The sequence below is a fragment of the Amblyraja radiata genome, chromosome 6, assembly GCF_010909765.2.
Source record: "Amblyraja radiata isolate CabotCenter1 chromosome 6, sAmbRad1.1.pri, whole genome shotgun sequence".
NCBI classification, from domain to species: Eukaryota; Metazoa; Chordata; class Chondrichthyes; order Rajiformes; family Rajidae; genus Amblyraja; species Amblyraja radiata.
The window spans coordinates 91,503,093-91,523,595 of record NC_045961.1 but is presented as its reverse complement, the minus strand read 5'-3'; the positions used below and the strand labels follow the sequence as shown (position 1 = coordinate 91,523,595).

Genomic DNA, 20,503 nt, shown 5'->3' with positions numbered 1-20,503 from the left:
GTCCTTGCTTTCTCCCTCCTTCCCCTACCCTTCCCAGCTCTCCCACAGCCTACTGTCCCCGCCTTCTTCCTTTCTTCTTCCCCCCCCCCCCCCCCCCCCCCCCACCCCCACATCAGTCTGAAGAGGGTCTTGGCCCGAAACATCACCTATTCCTTCGCTCCATAGATGCTGCCTCACCCGCTTAGATTCTCCAGCATTTTTGTCCACCTTTGATTTATCCAGCATCTGCAGTTCTTTCTTTAACATTTCCATACTCTATGTCACTTTGCTTCTACCCATGCATTCCATTGATTCCAAAGCTTTCAGTCAATATCCCATCTTCCACCCACCAAACATAATATTAAAGCTCTGCTGACATTATCCTATTTCACAGAATTCGACAGCGGTAGAGTTGCTGCCTTACAGCAGCAGGGTCCTGGGTTCCATCCTGACCATGGGTGCTGTCTGTACGGATTTTGTACGCTCTCCCCGAAACCTGCGTGGGTTTTCTCCGGGATCTCCGGTTTCCTCACACACTCCAAGACGTACAGGTTTGTAGGTTAATTACCTTGATATAATTGTAAAAATTCTCCCTAGTGTGTAGGATAGCGTAAGTGTGCGGGGATCTCTGGTCGACGAGATGTATCTCTAAACTAAATTAAAACTAAAATTCAACCCTCACTCTATCTGCTTCTATTACTGATCCACAATGCCCTGATTGTATAACTCTCTTCCTCGAATTTGCATCCTTGCTGTGGTCTCGCTTTCCATTTCTGTATCATGTTCCAGCCCTATATGCTCTGACATTTAACAACTTGTACCTTAATCTGACTCAATTTCACAAGAATAAAAGTATACATTTTATGGAAGACTTCAGTAAATTAAGCTCTCTTAGACAAAACTAAGATATGGTAAATTTGAAATAGCTATGTGTTCTAACTTGTTGGCATTTAGAAAGCATGAAATATCTGAGAAATTGTTGTTATATTAAAGGCTAAAAAAGGGCAGGAACAGTATTCGATCAACAAAATAGGCAGAATATAGAAAGGTATAAATGTTGTATGGATTTTATCCTTCCTGATCCTCCAAGATGTAAGTGAACCTGTATGGAATTTATTTATCTCACAGACAACTTGGAATCTATTCTTTCAGCTCTATGCTACCACAAGTGAATCAAAAGATCCTGAAACATCAGGCTGACATTGTCTCCATCATTTTTTTCCCATCAGGCTAATCTCATCAGAGCAAAAACTGATTGAAGAGGAAAGATCATGAAGGCTAACTTAATAAAATATCTCCAGAATCAGAGTTCATATCTTGTAAATGCAGATGGATTGTGCAAAGCACATAAAAATGCAATACGTACAATTTGCTTTCAGCCAAGGAAAGCTTATCTTTGAAGAGCTGAATTTCAGTCTCTTTCTCTTGTGTGACCATTTGGCTTTGGAACTTTTTCTCCCGATTAGATGCCAACAACGATTCCAGATTTTTTATTGAAGTTCTCTCACTTGAAAGCTGATTTCGTAACAGCTCTATTTCAGACCGGGCTGATTCAAGTTCACTTAGAATCTTTTTAGGAGCAAAATAAAAATAGCAATACATTTTTGATATGCAATATATTATATTTGATTATTGTTACATAGTCATTTTAATTTCTTGGCTAAAAGATGAAAGTCTAAACAATTTGACTTTCAGCTTCTTTTTTTTTTTTAATATTTTATTTTATTAGAAGTAAGTACAATCATATGGCACCAAAGTGCCTAATATATATTTTCATAATACATTTTATGTACAGCTCCTTAATTTTTTTTTTGTTATAATAAAGAAAAATAAGAATAAGAAAAATAAATTAGATAGTAAAGGATAGAAAGACGTGAGATATATAGTGTGTGAAGAAGAAGAAAAAAGACGAATGAATGAAGAAAGGTGAAGAAAAGAAAATAGGAAAAAGAGAATAAGACATAAAGAAAAGTAAGGAGATCATTGTTTATAATCTTGACCATCCCTCGTCCAGTCCTGAAACAGTTAGCTTTTACGATTGTGTTGCACCATATGATTCCAAAAAGACGACAAATGGAGACCAACTCGTATGAATTGGTCTGATTTATCCATTAGGAGGAATCGCATTTCCTCAAGATGTGCGGTGTCCAACATGCTTGCAATCCACATTTTAAGCGTTGGTATTGATGTATTTTTCCAAAATTTAAGTATTAATTTTTTTGCTAAGACTTTCAGCTTCTAATCTGTAAATTAAATACTTTGATCCGTGCACAGCTTCATCAATGACGGAAAATTAATTGGGTGCTCGTTGCTAAAAAACGTTATGAAATTAATACTTAATGCACTATAGGTAAATAGCATTGTTGGCCTACTGGAGACATTGACCCATCTTATGTAATTTTAGGTTAATGTGCTGCAAAAATGCTTCAAATCTGTATAATTATTGATCACGTGTTAATTTCTCCAATATGAACCCAAGCTCCAAAATTAGAGCTGATCTGTGAGCTTGTATTATTGAAAGCACTTAATATAAAAGTACTTTAATAGTGCAAGCAGTTGATGGAAATGGACTCCGTTCCTTGAGTGACCCAGTCATGGTCCTGAACCAACTCCTTTGTTTGGGTCAGCTATACATGCCCTTTGGGCTCTCTTCTCTCCAGTAATTCTCAGAGAGAGAAAAAAAGTCATAATGCCTTCTTGGTATCTGATGTAAATAGGGGAGTTTTTTAAACGACACAAGCTCCTTAATGTTTGGGGTGGGTAACTTAAAAAAATGAGGTGTGTAGAATATTGTCCTCTCAAAGAGTGGTAAATCTTTGGAACTTTGTGCCGGAGGGTGGTGGAGGCCACATCACTAGATATATTTTAGGTGGAGATGGATAAATATTTGAAATATTGAGGACTTTTGTGCAAAACTGACAGAAGACGTCAGCGATTTCAGCCATATATCGAATAGCAGGGGAGAGTTCATGGTCCTGGTAGCTTACTCCTGCTCCCATTTCCTTATGTTTATCAGCGAATATGAAAGCAAGATAGGATTTGCAAATGTACAGCAAGTTCAATGCAGAAAATAAGAGGTGCTTTCCTTTGGCTATGTAAGAAACTTTCCCCTCTCCAACTCTCCCAATCACAAAATGCTATACCTTCCAATTTGTAGGTGTCTACATCCCATTTAACTGTAGGAAACGTCCTCAATTATTCATGAATGTAGCCTCCTGCCAGTTTAACCATCTCGGCCACCTGCTAGCTTATCCATTTGACCAGCAGGGAAATGGGCCTATTGAATTGTTAGGGAGATCTTGTCATTAAAATGACCATTTACTACCTTTGCTGAGAGCTTCACTTTTCATTCTTCACCAGTAAAAAGTCTGATATTTTCAGGGAAGTTGGTGAGCTACTTCTTTAAAAGTAAGTCATCATCAATTCAGGTATTACATCAAACTAAAATAACTAGCAACTAATGAAAGCATTGAATCTGTTACAGGCTTTGTAGGCAGCCTGAATAACATTGCAAGCTGTACTGAGGTGTTATTCAGGCTGCATGAGAGCCACTCTTAAGAAATTTAAAGCGCAAATAAGAAATCATATGTATTTCCTTATACACGACATACCTGCTCCATCTCCTTGTTTTTGTTGGCAACCTGCCTCATCATCATCTCTTTGTTCGAGTCCAACTTAAGGCAAAGCTCTTGAGTGGATGAGAGGTCATTGAGGGCTGCTGTCTTTTCACTCTGAATCAGCCTAAGTTCTTCTTCCAGCTTCATTATCAACTTATTGAGTGAGCAAACCTGGGCCTTGTAAGCATTTCTTGCAGCCTCTTGCTACAGAGAAAATCATTTTTTACGTTTTTAAAGTATACTATACAATAAGAAATCTTAGTGAAGAAACATAGAAGGATATCATGCCCATACCAGCTGTACGAGCAATACAATTAGTTCAATAACCTTGCAAATTATTTTCTTGCAATATCTATCCAGTTCCCTCGTGAACGATACAATTGAATCTGCCCCCGCTACCCCCCTGATAGTTCCAAAATACATGTCAGTTTTGATTATTTTGTCAACGATCTTCATTCTGTGATCTCTGGTTCCTGACTAGTCTCTATCTACTGTCTGCACCCTCATATTCATATCTCAGATTCCCTCCAAGTCTCCTTTATACCAAGGAAAACAACCACAGCTTCTCTAATCTTTCCGCCTAGCTAAACCTTCCCATCCCTAGAAACATGTTGGCAAATCTCTTTTTTGTAGAATCTCTCAACCATTTACATCTTTCCTCAAGGGCGGCATTCAGAACTGGGCTAAACCAGAGTTTTAGAAATGTTCATCCCTTTCCTGCAGCCATCCTACATCTCTTTGGTTCATTACTGTATAAAATAGAAATGTTTAATGAAATTACATGAAAATACAGGATTGGCAAATGGGTGAATGCTATTCCTCTATTCAGTTTCTGAAAAATGTGCTTATAATTTATCTTGAAATAAATTAACAATTGTAGATTCACACAAAAGCAATACAATGCTATCATTTTCATATTCGCAGGATGTGCCCCTACTTAAAAAACAAATTAATTCCCAATAACCGGGGATTGACAGTGCTAGTATTAAAATATGCAATTTGAAAGTTTTTTCTATGTATGCTAATAAACCATGGAATATAAATTTGTCATTTCCTACCTCCTCAACTTCTTTTTCAAGTGAGCCAAGTTTTTCACACAGCCTGCGGTTGTCAGATTTAGCTGTAACAAGCTCCAGCTGAATGGAATTGAACTCTCCTTCTATTTGGCGTGCCTTCAGTTCCCAAGTCTCCGTTTGTACATTTGATCTACGAACTTGCTCCAGCAGATTAAAATTTTCATTTTCCTATTAAATATGTAAAAGACTCAAGGTCTTTTAAGAAAGTCAACCAGTAAGCACTAATGCTATAACCCTGACAGTATTTAACTGATCCATTTGTCAGAGAAAACATGCAAAATATCTCAAATGTGATAAAATAAAAAGAAAGCACCAGTTTTGGATCTTCATTCGGCATTGAATTACCATCAAAACACTCACATGGATCACGAATTCCTATAGCTAGCTACCAAGGAGTTTCTTAATCATGTTTAATCAACCAAAAAGGAATTAACTCAGCCATGTCAATATATAATGCTAACCAAATAAATTAGTACTCAAGACCTTGAAAGGTGTGACCACATCTGGTATTGTATGCAGTTTTGGTCTCCTAATTTGAGGAAGAACATCCTTGCTATTGAGGCAGTGCAGCGTAGGTTTACGAGGTTAATCCCCGGGAAGGCGGGACTGTTTTATGTGGAAAGATTGGAAAGGCTGGGCTTGTATTCACTGGAATTTTGAAGGATGAGAGGATATCATAGAAACGTATTCAATTATAAAAGGACTGGACAAGCTAGATGCAGGAAAAATGTTCCTAATGTTGGGGGAGTCCAGAACCAGGGGCCACAGTTTAAGAATAGAGGGGAGGCCATTTAAAACTGAGATGAGAATTTATGGAATTCTCTGCCACAGAAGGCAGTGGAGGGCAATTCAATGGATGGATTTAAAAGAGAGTTAGATAGAACTCTTGGGGCTTGCAGAATCAAGGGGTATGAGGCGAAGGCAGGCACGGGTTACTGATTGTGGATGATCAGCCATGATCACAATGAACGGCAGTGCAGGCTCAAAGTGCCAAATGGCCTCCTCCTGCACCTGTTTTCTATGTTTCTAGTGTGCATCAGCCATGCACTTCAACATTAATAACAAGGACTACTAATTTTGCAAAGTTCAATAAGTTCATGGTAAAGATTAGTCTTGTCAGGCTAATGACTATTTGTTTCTAATATCTATTTTTATCCCAAAATTCCTTCGCCAATAAATTGAACAGAAAACAAATGACAACAGAATCCAGAAGAAACACACTTCTTTGTTAATTTCTTCCCCCAAATTATCTAATCCCAGTAAACAACACAGATACATTTGCATTGTATGTTACAACCAAAATACTGTATGTCACAAGCACTCTACGACCAATGGAATATTTCTGAAATGTAATCACTTTTTGTAGATTGGTTCCTTTACTTACTAATGTAGTGCTTTATTATTATTACCTACTATCACACCATTCATATTATCGCAACCCGACGTGCTGTTAGTTATTACTGCTGCATGGTAGGAGTAACATGCTGTAGTGTGTTGTATACTTTACTCAATAAATACTGTTATACCAGATCCATGAGTATGTGTGATTTATTCAACATGGTGTCAGACCTGGTCAACCCACTCCACGTTTAAGTATATCGGTTTTTATTTTATTTCCAGTGTTTCATTTCACCCGTTTTGTCCCTTTTCTCGTGTTGCTATGGCCAACTCATTTCGTAAACCTGATCCTCTGATTTTTGACTCAGACCTCGCTGAACACGTTTGCGGATTTTTGAGCGCGATTTCAACTTTTACATCCGTGCTGCTCATCGCAACGTTCCACCAGACCTCCGTGCCTCTATATTTCTCAACATCACTGGCCCAGAAGCTATCGAATGAGCAGAGCGCTTCGTCTTTGCTCCTGCAGTTCAGGATCACAACAATCAGATCGTGGTACCTGCTGAAACTATAGAAGATCCCGATGTTCTGATCACCAAATTCAGACAGCTAGCTATGTGACCTTCGCACTAACTCCATACTAGAACGTACTAAATTTTTTGCTCGAAATCAGCTACAAGGTGAGCCTGTGAATACTTATATCGGCACTCTAAAACATATTGCTACACGCTGCCGTTTTGCGAATCTGTGCGATGAACTCGACAGCGACAGACTGGTGGGTGGAATCCTCAGTGATAAAGTACGTGATGAATTACTCTGCGATACTGAACGAACCCTGGCCAGAGATGAACATGCTTGTCACAATGCTGAGCTCACCGACTCTCACACTAGATCAGTGTGGCCCGGACCACATTCCTCATACCGTGTTGATGCTACCGACACCTCCTACCGCAACCAGCGCTCCAAGACCCACACATCATCTCGACAATCTCAAAGATTTTTTGAAAAGTGTTCTAACTGTGGCAGATCGCACCCCGCTGATCGCGAACTATCCCTTGCCTTTGGAAAATTATGCCATTTTTGTAAAAGAAGAAACCATTTCATTAAATGCTGTCAAGCCCATGGGAATCATTCATTCCCAAGGCAGCCTGTGCACCTATTAAAACATTCTGATATCGAGTACCATGAGCTACCAGCACCTCCTCTGGTTACTCTCCCCGAGCCTAAAGATAACAGTCATAACATACACTCCCTGGTTGATTCCACTAACAAACACATCGACCCTGAAGTTTCACTTCGTGTCAACAATACCATTACTGTTGCAAAGATCGACACCGGGGCCAAATGTAACGTCATGTCATTATCCGAATTTACACGAGTCAAGAATGCCGAACATATTGTAAACACATAGGCCACTTTGTTAGCTTATGCGGGGAGGGGGGGGGAGGTGCATCCAATTGGAAAAGTTGAGCTGAAATGCCACCTAGCATTACAAGCTCACAGGCTGAACCTTTTTATTGTCCATGGGAATGTTGCAACGCTGCTTGGCATTAACGCATGCCAGGACCTAGGACTGGTAACTTTCGGGCCTGCTGTCCATCAAATATCTCCTGCGAGGGCTCCACCCAGCAGATACTTTCCCAGTACAAGGAACTTTCTGACGATAAGCTTGGGAAGCTACGCATCAAATACAACATCATCACCGATGCAAATGTATTACCTGTGGTACGAGCACCACACCGCATTCCACATGCTATGCATGACAGTGTACACAATGAGCTCCAGCGGGTGGTGTCCCTGGGTGTCATTGCCACGGTTACCGACCCATCCGACTGGGTTTCCACCATGGCGGTCGCAACAAAGAAAAACAAATTTGTATCAACCCCAGAGATCTGAACACAGCGCTCAAACGCCCGCATTACCCGATGCGTACGGTGGAGGAAGTTGCTGCTCAGCTAGCAGTGCCTCTGTGTTTTCTGTTCTGGATGCCAAAAGCTCATTCTGGCAGATTCCGCTGGACCCCAACTCGTCCAATCTCACCACGTTCGGCACCCTCTTTGGCCTGCGGATGCCCTTTGGCATCAACTCTGCAAGCAAAGTATTCCAGTGTACAATGGAACGATTATTTGCGGGGTATCCTTATGTTATCATTGTCGACGTCATTCTCGTTGCTGGACGTGACATGGCTGAACATGATGCTAACTTCAAAAAGTGCTGGACCGTACAAAAGACATCCACCTCAAGCTCAACCCTCTGAAGTGAAGATTCCGCGTCAAGAAGGTCCAGTAAGTCGGACACGTATTCACCAGTGACGGCCTCAGACCCGACTCCTCCAAGACCATTGCCATCAACAAGATGTCAGTTCCCACTGAAGTGACAAGTTTGCAGAGATTCTTAGGAATGGTAAACTACTTGGGGAAATTCATTCCCAAACTCAGCGAAATATCTGCCCCCCTGCGACATCTGACTCACAAAGACACTGCATGGTCTTAGTACCCACAACACCAGAGGGCGTTCAAAATCCTTAAATTACAATTGTCCAGTGCTCCTACCCTTGTTTATTTCGATTTAAACCTACTGGTGCCTCCCAATATGGACTTGGAGCTGCTTGCCTACAGAATTCCGTCGAGGGAGACTGCAGACCCATTGCTTACGCCTCCTGTACCTTTTCTGAGACAGAACAGTGAAAAGGAATTATTAGCCGTGGTTTTTGCCTGCACGAAATTCAAGGACTTTATTGTTAGGAAGTCCGTGGTTGTTGAGACAGACCACCAACCTTTGGTCACTATTTCACCTTAGTCTACAAAAGGGGCAAGCACATGCATCTGGTTGAAATGCTATCAACAACCCCACGAACAACAGCCGTCTGAAAATGACCAGTTGGTGATGGTGTCGTACGTACTTATTGTTGAGACAGACCACCAACCTTTGGTCACTATTTCACCTTAGTCTACAAAAGGGGCAAGCACATGCATCTGGTTGAAATGCTATCAACAACCCCACGAACAACAGCCGTCTGAAAATGACCAGTTGGTGATGGTGTCGTACGTACTTACCTACAGAATGCCTAAGTGGCCTGGCAGAGCAAATCGCTGCAGATACAACTTTACAGCTACTGGCTTCAGTCATCCAGCATGGCTGGCTGGATAAACAATAGCGCGTACCACTTCCTATTCGCCCATACTACCTGGTCCACGACGAACTGGTGCTGCAGGATGGTGTTGTAATCAAGGGTCACAAAGCTGTCATCCCAACTGCCCTACGGGACAAATATTTTGATGCCGTCCACAGGGGTCACCCTGGCGTGGAAGCAAACATACTCCGAGCAAAGAGCATGTTTTTCTGGCCCGGAATGACCGAATCCGTGCGTGAGAAAGTTGAAGCCTGTGCTATCTGCCTGATGCCACACCAACTCTCACACCCTGTTCCTCCTCTGCCTTGGTCCACGCTTGCTACTGACATATTCGAGTGGCGTGGCAAACAGTACCTGGTTCTCGTTGACTCGTATTCGGGCTGGTTCGAAATCGACCTGCTCCAAAGCCCAAAATCCGTTGCAGTAATCCAAAAGTTGGCGCGCCGTTTCACCGTACACGATGCCCCCGCACGCCTCTTGTCAGATAACGGCAGTCAGTTCACTAGCCAGTGTTTTAAAAACTTTGCTCAACGATGGGATTTTCACCATGTCACCAGCAGTCCAGTATTCCCACAATCAAACGGACCTGCAGAACAGGCTGTCCGTAGCGCCAAGCAATTGATGGAGCGCTCACACCTTGCTAAATCTGATATCTACCTGGACCTGCTCAACCTGAGAAACATTGCCCGTGACCCAATAATGATGAATGAATGAATACGTTTATTGTCATTGCACAATACTGTGCAACGAAATTCCATTGCATCTCCTCCGGAATTTCGTTGCACAGTATTGTGCAATTGTACTGGGGTCTCCTGCCCAACGCCTGATATCCCGACAGATCCGTGCTGCACTGCCTGTGCCCCAACAACTGCTGCAGCCACAGGTTTGTTCACCACTTGCTGTCCCGAAACAACTGCAACTGAAACGCCATACCCTAAAGCAATATTTCGATGTCCAGCAAACCATGTACACCTCTCTCCAGTGGCCAAGTCGTTCGCCTTCAAACCAACAAGGGCTATGGCCGTTTGAGTTCATCCACAGTCCCGCAAAAGAGCCGCACTCGTACCTGGTGAGTGTAGACGGAGGAATCTACAGACGCAACCATCAACATCTCCTTCCTGTGAAGTAACCACGTCCTGTTGTCTCGTTTCCTGATGCTCCGCATCCAATCCACCCATCTACTGACGGACTTTAGCTTCCCTCACGACCTGCAGCTGCAGACCCACCCCTGGTTGTGTCTCCAGCTCCTTCACCACCACGCTCGCCTGCCTCGCCATATTTGTCACCCGGGTCCCCAGTGCTCCCAGCCGCATGGGACCCCGGCATTCTCGCCGGTGAAGGGAGGAGATGCGGATCTGTACCGTACGTGCACAAACTGGTTTGTAGGCCGCCCCTTAGATACGGGGACTTTGTTTGAACTATCTGAACCTCCTTGTATGCGCTATTAGCGTTTTGGTTACATTATTAATCAGTCAGCACCTAGTAACGTGCTTATACATATATACCACTTTATTGTAGATGTGTTTCACTTTTTATTCTTACAAGGAAAGATGTAGATTGGTTACTTTACTTACTAACCAATGTAGTGCTTTATTATTACTCCGCCTACTACCACACCATTCATATTATCGCAACCCGACATGTGCTGTTATATAGTGCTGCTGCATGGTAGGAGTAACATGTTGTAGTGTGTTGTATACGTTACTCAATAAATACTGTTATACCAGATCCGTCAGTATGTGTGATTTACTCAACACTTTTATAGCAGAAATGTTTTTCTGCACACCGAGGTATTGTTAATGAAGAGGTTTTATAGCTTCCCACAGCTTCAAATTAAAATTATTTCATTGGACAACTAGATCTAGGTATGAACCATCCTGCTTGAGAATCCTGGCCTGACGCACTGATCCACATAAGACCAAATTAATCGCAGTGTACAGCTCCTGAGTGTTGGTTATGGCCTTCGAAAAACAAATGCCTCCCCAAGCTCAGTTGTATGCTGCAAAGTCTATTTGCTTTGAAATTACTGCTGCTGCACCTCCAGCTTCTGGCTCCAAACACTCCTCAAATCAAATGAGATTAGCAATAATGTCATCAAAAGCTTGTTCAGGTGTTTAGGCAGCTGAACTTTAAAATGGCAGCCTTGAGTTCCGAATAAACCCTTTAAATACTACTGCAGTAATTCTGACAGGCAGACTGTGCCAGGATTCACACTAGCTCCCAGCAGATCAATCCTCATCTCCCCTGCAACTTATTCTTCCATATCCCCACCCATGCCCCTTTTGATTCATTTGTCACTTCTGTTTATGGGGAGTAAGTAACAATCAATTAACATACCAGCCCATCTTTGAAAAGTGCAAGGGAACTGGTGCACCCAGGGTAAACCCATGCTGCAACGAGAATGTGCAAACTCTGCACAGACAGCACCGGAGATCCAGATTGAATCCAGGTCACTGGAGTTATGAGGCAGCAGCACTATCTGCACCACCACTCTGCAACAGCATTTTAACGCTAATTGATTTTGTTCCATGGTATTCAATTACAGTATCCGAAACTCCTACCAGTTTGTTCCTCCAATTTCAAAGAATGTGTTGTTAAAACGACAAAAGGCAGGAATATATGGGGAACATGGGTGGAGGTAGACTACCAATGAAAATTACATTTACTGTCTGCCCTGTACCCTCCAGTGAGCAGGATTAAGTTCAGGCATTAACAGAAGCACACTTACAACTCAAAAATGCAGATGGATCAACGGCTGTGCATGATGAGCAACCAGATGAGACTTACTTTGTTGCTGACTTGGCTTCTCTAAAATACTGACCTTACCACTAAGCATATTCTCCACCTTGGAGATCTCAGTAATATAATCCTGGATTTTGAGTTTCAAATCTTTATTCTCTTGTATAGATTCTTCCAGTTTCCGGTTTGCTGCCTGTAACAAACAAGTCCATACAACTGAAATATGCCAAACCTACAATTTTTCAGGATTTTGTGCAATTTTCCTTAAATGGAACATTTTATGTTTAACAATGTAAATTTCAACCGCTATGGCTAAAACTTATTAAAATACCAAGTGATAACCTGGAGGACCAGTGTAGGTATGTAAACATGAGTTCTATAGGTTGCAAGCACGTGGTCTTTGGAGACTTTACAGAGGGGCAAATAAAAACGCAGACCCAGACTTTCTGCAACTGAATATGTCTGCAGATCTGAGATAATAAGATGGATAACTTCTCAGTGGATGAGGTTTTTCTTTTTGGGAGTGGCCTTTGTTAGGCTCGAGTATGCCTGCCTAACTGTGGGTTGGTGCATCTACAGTTGTTCAGAAGCAAATGAGATTTAATGCAGATGAGAAAAATATAACTTCATAGTATCTGGATTTGACCAGTTGGAAAGCTGGCATTAACCATTCAAAGGTCACAAACAGGACCTGAAAAAGCAATGTGAAAAGAGGAAACTAACCCCTGCAGATTTGCTTGGACCCATGGCTAAAATTTTAAATAAGAACCACAAGCCTAACCTTTCCAGATTTAATGAAATATGGCTAAGATCGAAGAAAAAATATAAATGCAGGCCCAATTATGCATAAATCCAAGATCAGCATCTCATAGTAAATGACTGCAGAGCTGATTTGGCTTCTTCGGCCTAAATACCATTTATTTACATAATGGCATGCAAAAATGCTGCACCAATGTGTATTTCAAAAGTTAGCCTGAAAATCCAATGGAAACCTGAAACAAAAACAGAAAATGCTAGAAACAAGCATTGGTTGCATTGCAGAGAGAGATACACAGGTTAATGTTTCAGTTGGAAGACCATTCCTCCAATGCATTTTTTCCTTTTGTTTCAGATGCTAGTCTTCTGGGCAAATCGGCATCTCTGACAGTAAGTTTAAACATCGGCCTTGAAGGCCATTAGGCCCTTCAGCGTGTTCCACCACAATTACATCATAGGTGATCTGCAGCCTAACTCAAATTCCTCCCATCTTTGCTTGATATCTTTTGACATCTAACAAAGATTGATTAACTTTAATTGCATCATCTTATGTGCCAGTATAAACCTGTGGATGAGTTATTATCACTCACATTTCTAGTAACTATGAAAGAAGTGACAGAAAACTGAGATAAACAGTAAGCCCTTAAATGCCTACTCAACTTCATTACCCATTTTTGTTTATTAATATCACAAAAAGTAATCAGTCTCACTCTGGTAACTTTCAAATGACCTAAGGCCAGTCTTCTTAGAATTAATTCACAATTACATCACATTTTAAATAAATTAGCTTTCCTTATTTCATTCTCAAATGACTGGCTCCATTTAAGATTATTTTCCATTGCTCTGGCTTACTTTACCAAAAAATAATTATTCCTCTGTATCTACTTAATCATTTACAAAATTTGACAATTAGATCATCACTGAGCCTTCTAAGCTCATTCATACAAGCTGAGTTAATGTAACCCGAGATCATAATTTAAGCCCTTCAGCTCTGGTACTGCACTATATATATCTTGCTTTGTACCTGTGCAGTAGCTTTGTGATTTGTCTTTTTCACTTTTTCACTTTCTCATTTCTTTACATTAAAATAATATTTTGATTCACTATTCTCAAACCTCACCACAAAGAACTACAATTAAAATGCTCTTCCCATTTACTAACTTGTACGTTTCCCGATAACATTTCTTCACAAGTACACACTTTACTTCACCTCCTGATTTAGTGTCATCTACAAATATTGGAAACACGAGGCCTGAACCTTTGACACAATTCATTGTTATACGCGATGAAAACAATGGGGAACATTCTCCTTTATCTTTACACTTTGTAACTTAGTACTTCACATCAAAAAGATTATCTCTAATTTCATTCTAACTTTACTAGTAATATCAAGTCATACACTATGAAATGGATTCTGAAAGTCGACGCAGACACTATCCGCTATGTTGGTGGCTGCATCAAACATTAATCATGTAAAGGTATACTTCACAAATTGATATTGGCTCAGCATTATATTATGATTTTCACCAAATTTGATTCTGTAAGTCAGTTTTTAATGTTTCTTACCATGAATAAGCTCATTTTCAATTCTTAAATTGGCTATACGATTTCTGTAATGGTTTAAAATATTAAATAAGCAATATTTTATGTAATTTGCTATGCTCCTGATTACTACAAAAACTTTTTTACTCCAGTTATCACATTGCTAAAATTTCATAACACCTTTTTCATGGTGCATTTAATATGTAAAAATATACCAAAGCTATTTAGAGAAGTAGATTCAAATAGCCAAAGGAGGAGATAGTTGGAGAGGTGACGGAATGGTAGATAAATGGAGATGCAGCTTCAGACTGAAGAAATGTCTTGACCCGAAGCATCACCTAGCCATACTCTCCAGAGGTGTTGCTTGACCTGCTGAGTTACTCCAATACTTTTTTTAAATTATTAATTTAAAATAATAGTTTTATCTTAAACTAGTTAAGTTGCAACAGGACATCCACTTTAATATTTTTTTCAGTTTGAATCCTGTCAGAGCTACCCTTTACCAGAACATAGAATGATACTAATAGTGTCAGTCACACAGCATAGAAACAGGTCCTTCACCCCAACTTGTCCATGTCAATCAAGATGCCCATCAGTTGCGAGTTGCTAGTTTCATTTGCTCGTATTTGGCCCATTTCTCTCTAAATCTTTCTTATTCACGTCCTGGTCTAAGTATCTTTCAAAAGTTGTTAGTGTACTTGCCTCAACCAATTCCTCTGGCAGCTCTTTCCAATGTGCAAATGTCCTTCGGGTTCTGATTTTCCCCTCTCACTTTAAAGCTGTGCCCTTTAGTTCCCGATTCCCCTTTTCCCTAGTCTCGGGAAAAAGACTTGGTGTATTCAACATATGTGTGCCCCTCATCATGTTATAGAAACAGACAAAGAAACATAGAAAATAGGTGCAGGAGAAGGCCCTTCAGCCTTTCGATCCAGCACCTCAATTCAATATGATCATGGCTGATCATCCAAAATCAGTATCCTGGTCTGGCTTGATCACCATATCCCTTGATTCCTTTAGCCCTAAGAGCTAAATTTAACTCTCTGTAAAACATCCAGTGAATTGGCCTCCACTACCTTCTGTGGCAGAGAATTCCACAGATTCACAACTCTCTGGGTGAAAAAGTTTTTCCTCATCTCAGTCCTATGTGGCCTATCACTTATTCTTAAACTGTGACCCCTGGTTCTGGACTCCCCCAACATCGGGAATGTTTTTTCTACATCTACATTGTCCAATTCTCTAAGAATTTTATGTTTCTATAAAACCCCTCAGCGAATACAAGTCCAGTCGACCAATTTTTTCATCATACGTAAATCAGGCCATCCCGGGAATTAACCTGGTGAACATACGGCTGCACTCCCTCAATAGCAATAATGTCCTTCCTCAAACTAAGAGACCAAACTTGCACACAATACTCGAGGTGTGGTCTCACCAGGGCCCTGTACAACTGCAGTAGGACCTCCTTGCTCCCAGATTCAAATCCTCTCTAAATTGTCGAGTTCTACATTTCTCCCAGTCCTCTGGTTTACCGCTTCTTCTGGGCAATTTATATGCCTCATCCTTGGCTTTAACACTATCCTTGACTTACCCCGTCAGCCACGGTTGAGCCTCCTTCTCAGTTTTATTTTTTTGCCAGATAAATATGTCTCTATAAGATCATCTCTGTCTCCTACACACCAAGGAATGAAGACCCAGCCTGCCCAACCTCTCCTTATAACTCAGTCCCTTGAACCCTGGCAACATCCTCACAAATCATTTCTGCTTTTCCACCTGAATAGCATCTTTCCTAATGTAGGGTGACCATAACTGAACACAATACTCCAATTTTTGCCCCAATGTCCTGTACACATACATTATAACATTCCTTATTTCAAACTAACTGACAAATAGTACACAGTAGCAACTAATTGATTTAGAATTATTGTATTGTTGTTTCTTCATAATGGCCTCTGCAACATTGAAAAAAGCTCACCTCTATTTTGGACTCCCAGCAATGTTTGGGCCATTGGTGAAGAATGGAAAAATGTTATGGATGTCAGCGAGTTTGTTGGATCTCGCGTACTCTTTCCACCTATCTGTTCTTTAAGTTATGAGTTTCCTACTGGAGCTTTGCAATATGGTGGGACTTTCAGTCTTACTTTTGAGGTTAGTTAACAGATGGATTTTAGGGTCATTCTTGTCAGTCTAATCCTGGTTCTTCTTGGAACAGAGACAGAGTATCTTCTGAGATGCCAATTATAGTAGATTTCATGGCAGTCCACCTGCTGACCTGCTGTGCACAATGTGGCTCTTGTTTACTGAGAGTCAGCATGTGGTTTGTGAGGTGCTTTCTACAAAGAGCTATCTTCATGAGGTTCTGGAGCGTTTGTAGCAACACTAGAAAGTAAAATGGCCACTCCTAGCTGGCAATATTCACTTGTTAATGCCACAGCCAATACTTTTTAGAAGTTAAATGAGTAATTAGAATTTAATATTATAAGCTAAAGACTGGGAATATTTCCCGAGTGCCCAATTTACTTCCTCAGGGAGAGTTTGTTTCAAAATGCAAGGAAAGGCAAAATGCTGTTAGTGATCTGAATAATTTAAAACCATAATAATAATGTCACATTAAAGTAAAGTGACACAGAGCAGCAACTTGTGATTATATTCTTTGAAGTTTGATCATTTTTAATGCTATTGAAATTATCCCTCAGGTATTGTTCCTTAACACGCAACCAAGACCTTCGAAAGGAATTAAAATATCAGATGGATTATTTAATAGGATGCAAGATCCTGAGATTTCTGTGCATGATGTGAAAAGTAAACCAGTAATAGTGGAGAGGCAAAACAATTAGCGGCACAATTTGGTTCCATGCTCCCTCATGGTTCTCATGCTGAAGTCACACCACTATGTTGTATTCTGTTGTTACATTGTACAAGTTTAAGATAGGTACAATAAAACTCCAATGCAGTTTTATTCATTCAAATACAGAGGTACGATTCCAAATTTATTTGGAGTATTGGAAGCAGTTTCTGTTGCCCCATTACAGGAAAAACATGGAGGCTTTGGAGAGGGTGCAAAGCGGTTTACCAGAATGCTGCCTGGATTAGAGGATTTCAGCTACAGGGAGAGGTTGGATAGACTTGGATTGTTTTCTCTGGAACATCAGAGACTGAGTGGAGACTTGATTGAAGCATATAAAATTATGAGAGGTATTAATAGGGTAGAGAGAACTTTTTTTTCCAGGGCGGAAATATCCAACACTAGAGGGCATACCTATAAGGCGAGAGGGGGAAAGTTTAATGGAGATATGTGGGAAAACGTTTTTTTTTTTAATGCAGGGAATGGTTGGGGTCTGGAATGCAATGCCACAGGTGGTGGTGGTGGAGGCAGATACGATAATGGTCTTTTTATATTTTATTTTTTTTAGTAATATTTTTATTAGAAGCAGTGTACAGTAGTATAAACCGTGGCATATGACAAAATACATTTATTGTACATCTTCCATTTAAATGTTGACAAAAATGAAATAGAAAGAGAGAAAAAGAGCAAGAGAGAGAGTGAAAGAGCTAGTGAATGTGTAAACCCCTAAACTACCAAAGAGTGGTCGCAGAGTGAATAAGTAAAAACTTAAATAATAAATAATAATAATAAGACCTGATAATGTTTTTTAAGTGGCTTTTAGATAGCACATGCAAGTGCAGGGAATAGAGGGATGGATGATGTACAGGCAGATGAGATCAGTTTAACTAGGCATCATGTACAAACATTATAGGCTGAAGGCCCATTTCTGTGCTGTACTGTTTTATGTTCTATGTAAAATTTACAAACGGGAAAGAAACCCATTTATACTGTATTGATTTGATTACACAATTGTGCAATGAAATTACACGATGGAGCTAAGATCCTGAGTCTCAGGATCTCATAATTTCCTGGTGGTTAATAATTTCCCTATTATACATTGCATTTTGTACATGCCAAATTTATAATACGCACACTTGTCAAACAAAGCTTTCCACTTCTGGTACAGAGCATGATGACCTCAACCCATAGCTCCCAGCTCTACTCTCTCTGCCGAGGCACAACCAGATAAGTAGAATCAAGAAACTGCAGATGCTGGTTTACCAAAGAGAGATACAAAAATGCTGGAGTAACTCAGCGGGTCTGTTGAGAAAATGGATAGGTGACGTTTCGGGTCGGGACTCTTCAATCTGAATTGAATCTGATTGAAGAGGAATCCCGACCCAAAAATATCACCTACGTATCTTCTCAAGAGATGCTACCTGACCTGCTGATACTTATAATCAGATAACTGCTCAGGAACTTGGCAGAAATTTGTGGGTAGGCTGGAGGCCCCATTCCTTGCATACGCTAGGGAGTTCTCTGTTTTACTATAAGTGCATTTTCGACCCCTGCTATGCATTTTATTTTGATTTTCCTCTTGTCTTCTTACTACCAATGGATTGGACATGATTTACAGAAGGCCCCTTAATCCTGGAATTGTTGAGTGTACTAATACCAATTGCCTCTTTCTATCAGACCAACAACCCTGTTTAAGTTAGATTGCATTAAACATATTTTGGTATAAAGTATTCACAAGATATCATTTAGAATATTTATATATGTATGTAGAAAAAAAACAAATTAAATGTTGCCAACAAAGAAAATCTTGCCCTGATTTTGGCCACGTAGCTGATTTTTCATGGCCTTTTTTGGAATTCCCATTTTAAAATCTGTAGTTGGGAAAGCACGAATGCAATGATATTCAAACCTTTAGCGAATTATATCTATATTCATCTAAAATTTCCAATAATTATTTGAATATGGTTGCTCCACTAACAAATGAAGTACTTTCACAACGGTACACAAAAATGCTGGAGAAAGTCAGCGGGTGCAGCAGCATCTATGGAGCGAAGGAAATAGGCAAAGTTTCGGGCCGAAACCCTTCTTCAGACTGATGGGGGGCGGGGGAGGCGGGGAGAAGAAAGGAAAAAGGAGGAGGAGGAGCCCGAGGGCAGAGGGAGAGATAGGAAGGGGAGGAGACAGCAAGGAAATTGGGAGAATTCAATGTTCATGCCCCCAGGATGCAGACTCCCCAAGCGGAATATGAGGTGCTGTTCCTCCAATTTCCGGTGGTGCTCGCTCTGGCCATGGAGGAGACCCAGGACAGAGAGGTCGGATACAGAATGCGAGGGGGAGTTGAAGTGCTGAGCCACCTGGAGGTCAGGTTGGTTAATGCGGACCGAGCGGAGGTGTTCGGCGAAACGATCGCCAAGCCTCCGCTTGGTCTCACCAATGTAGATCAGCTGACATCTAGAGCAGCGAATGCAATAGATGAGGTTGGAGGAGATGCAGGTGAACCTCTGTCGCACCTGGAACGACTGAAACATGTCTAATTTTCTTACCTGATTGTCATATTTTATTTTTGACAGCTGTTCATGCAGGTGGTTATTTTCACGAACAGCATTTTCTCTTAACTGGCCTAATTCTGATAGTTCAGCGTTGATGGATTCGTATTGCCGCTGAAGATTGGAAATGTCAGTTTCTTTATTGTTGATAGACTCATTCAACTGGCTATGGAGTCAGAACACATGCAGATTAATTCTGTGCTAAATTCGCTAAAACTATGGTTCATTAATATCGTGACACGTGACATTAATATCGTGACGCAGAGACAACAACCTGGCTGCTCAACACCCGGCTTGAGATCTAACTATTCCTTTGATTTATGTTTCATTCGCAAGAAGAAGAAGTTCGTGACACTATTCGGCTCAGTGTATGGCACTAGTTGTGTGGTCAGTGTACTTGAAATATTTTGATTCCTGGCATCATTTAGAAGCAGAATCCTCTCAATATGCAAGACTAAAATAGCGTGATTGCCTGGACAAAGTATCAGTGATTCTGAAATTATATTCATACCCACCACAGCTTCAGTACAAGACTGATAGGACTTCTGAAATACTTTATCCCCTAGTTCTTGATTAGAGAAGTTGTACTTCTATTGTAATTATGCCCTTTTTAGATGAGGAAACCAAACTGAATACAATACACCAGGTCAAACGAGTTTCCAATACAATTGCAGTAAGGCATCTTTTGTTCTGCTCCCAAACACTCACATAATAAATGACAACAAACCCTTTACCTTCCGAATTGCTGAGTTTTCAGTGACATGTGCAAGAACACCATTGAACATTAACATTTCACAATCTGGCACTATTTAAATCATACACTGCTTTTCTGTTTCATGAACTGAAGTGGATCACATTTTTTCTCATTGTATTCCCTCTGCCATGTTCTCAGCCATTCATTAAGCTTGCCTTTGACCCTCAACGCCTCTAGACCATAA

The 20,503-nt window shown here is 40.7% G+C and overlaps 1 protein-coding gene across 6 annotated transcripts in view; it reads right to left on the bottom strand.

Moving 5' to 3' along the window:
* The window catches only part of tsga10 (testis specific 10), a 102,001-nt gene that overhangs the window by 10,801 nt on the left and 70,697 nt on the right, over positions 1 to 20,503 (bottom strand). For all 6 annotated transcript variants that reach the window (XM_033023215.1, XM_033023213.1, XM_033023214.1 and 3 more), the window contains 5 exons: positions 19,563 to 19,731; positions 11,965 to 12,075; positions 4,655 to 4,840; positions 3,591 to 3,800; positions 1,346 to 1,548 (listed from right to left, as the gene is read on the bottom strand). In XM_033023215.1, coding sequence (XP_032879106.1) covers positions 1,346 to 1,548; positions 3,591 to 3,800; positions 4,655 to 4,840; positions 11,965 to 12,075; positions 19,563 to 19,731 — 879 coding nt within the window. The remainder of the gene's footprint in view (positions 1 to 1,345; positions 1,549 to 3,590; positions 3,801 to 4,654; positions 4,841 to 11,964; positions 12,076 to 19,562; positions 19,732 to 20,503) is intronic.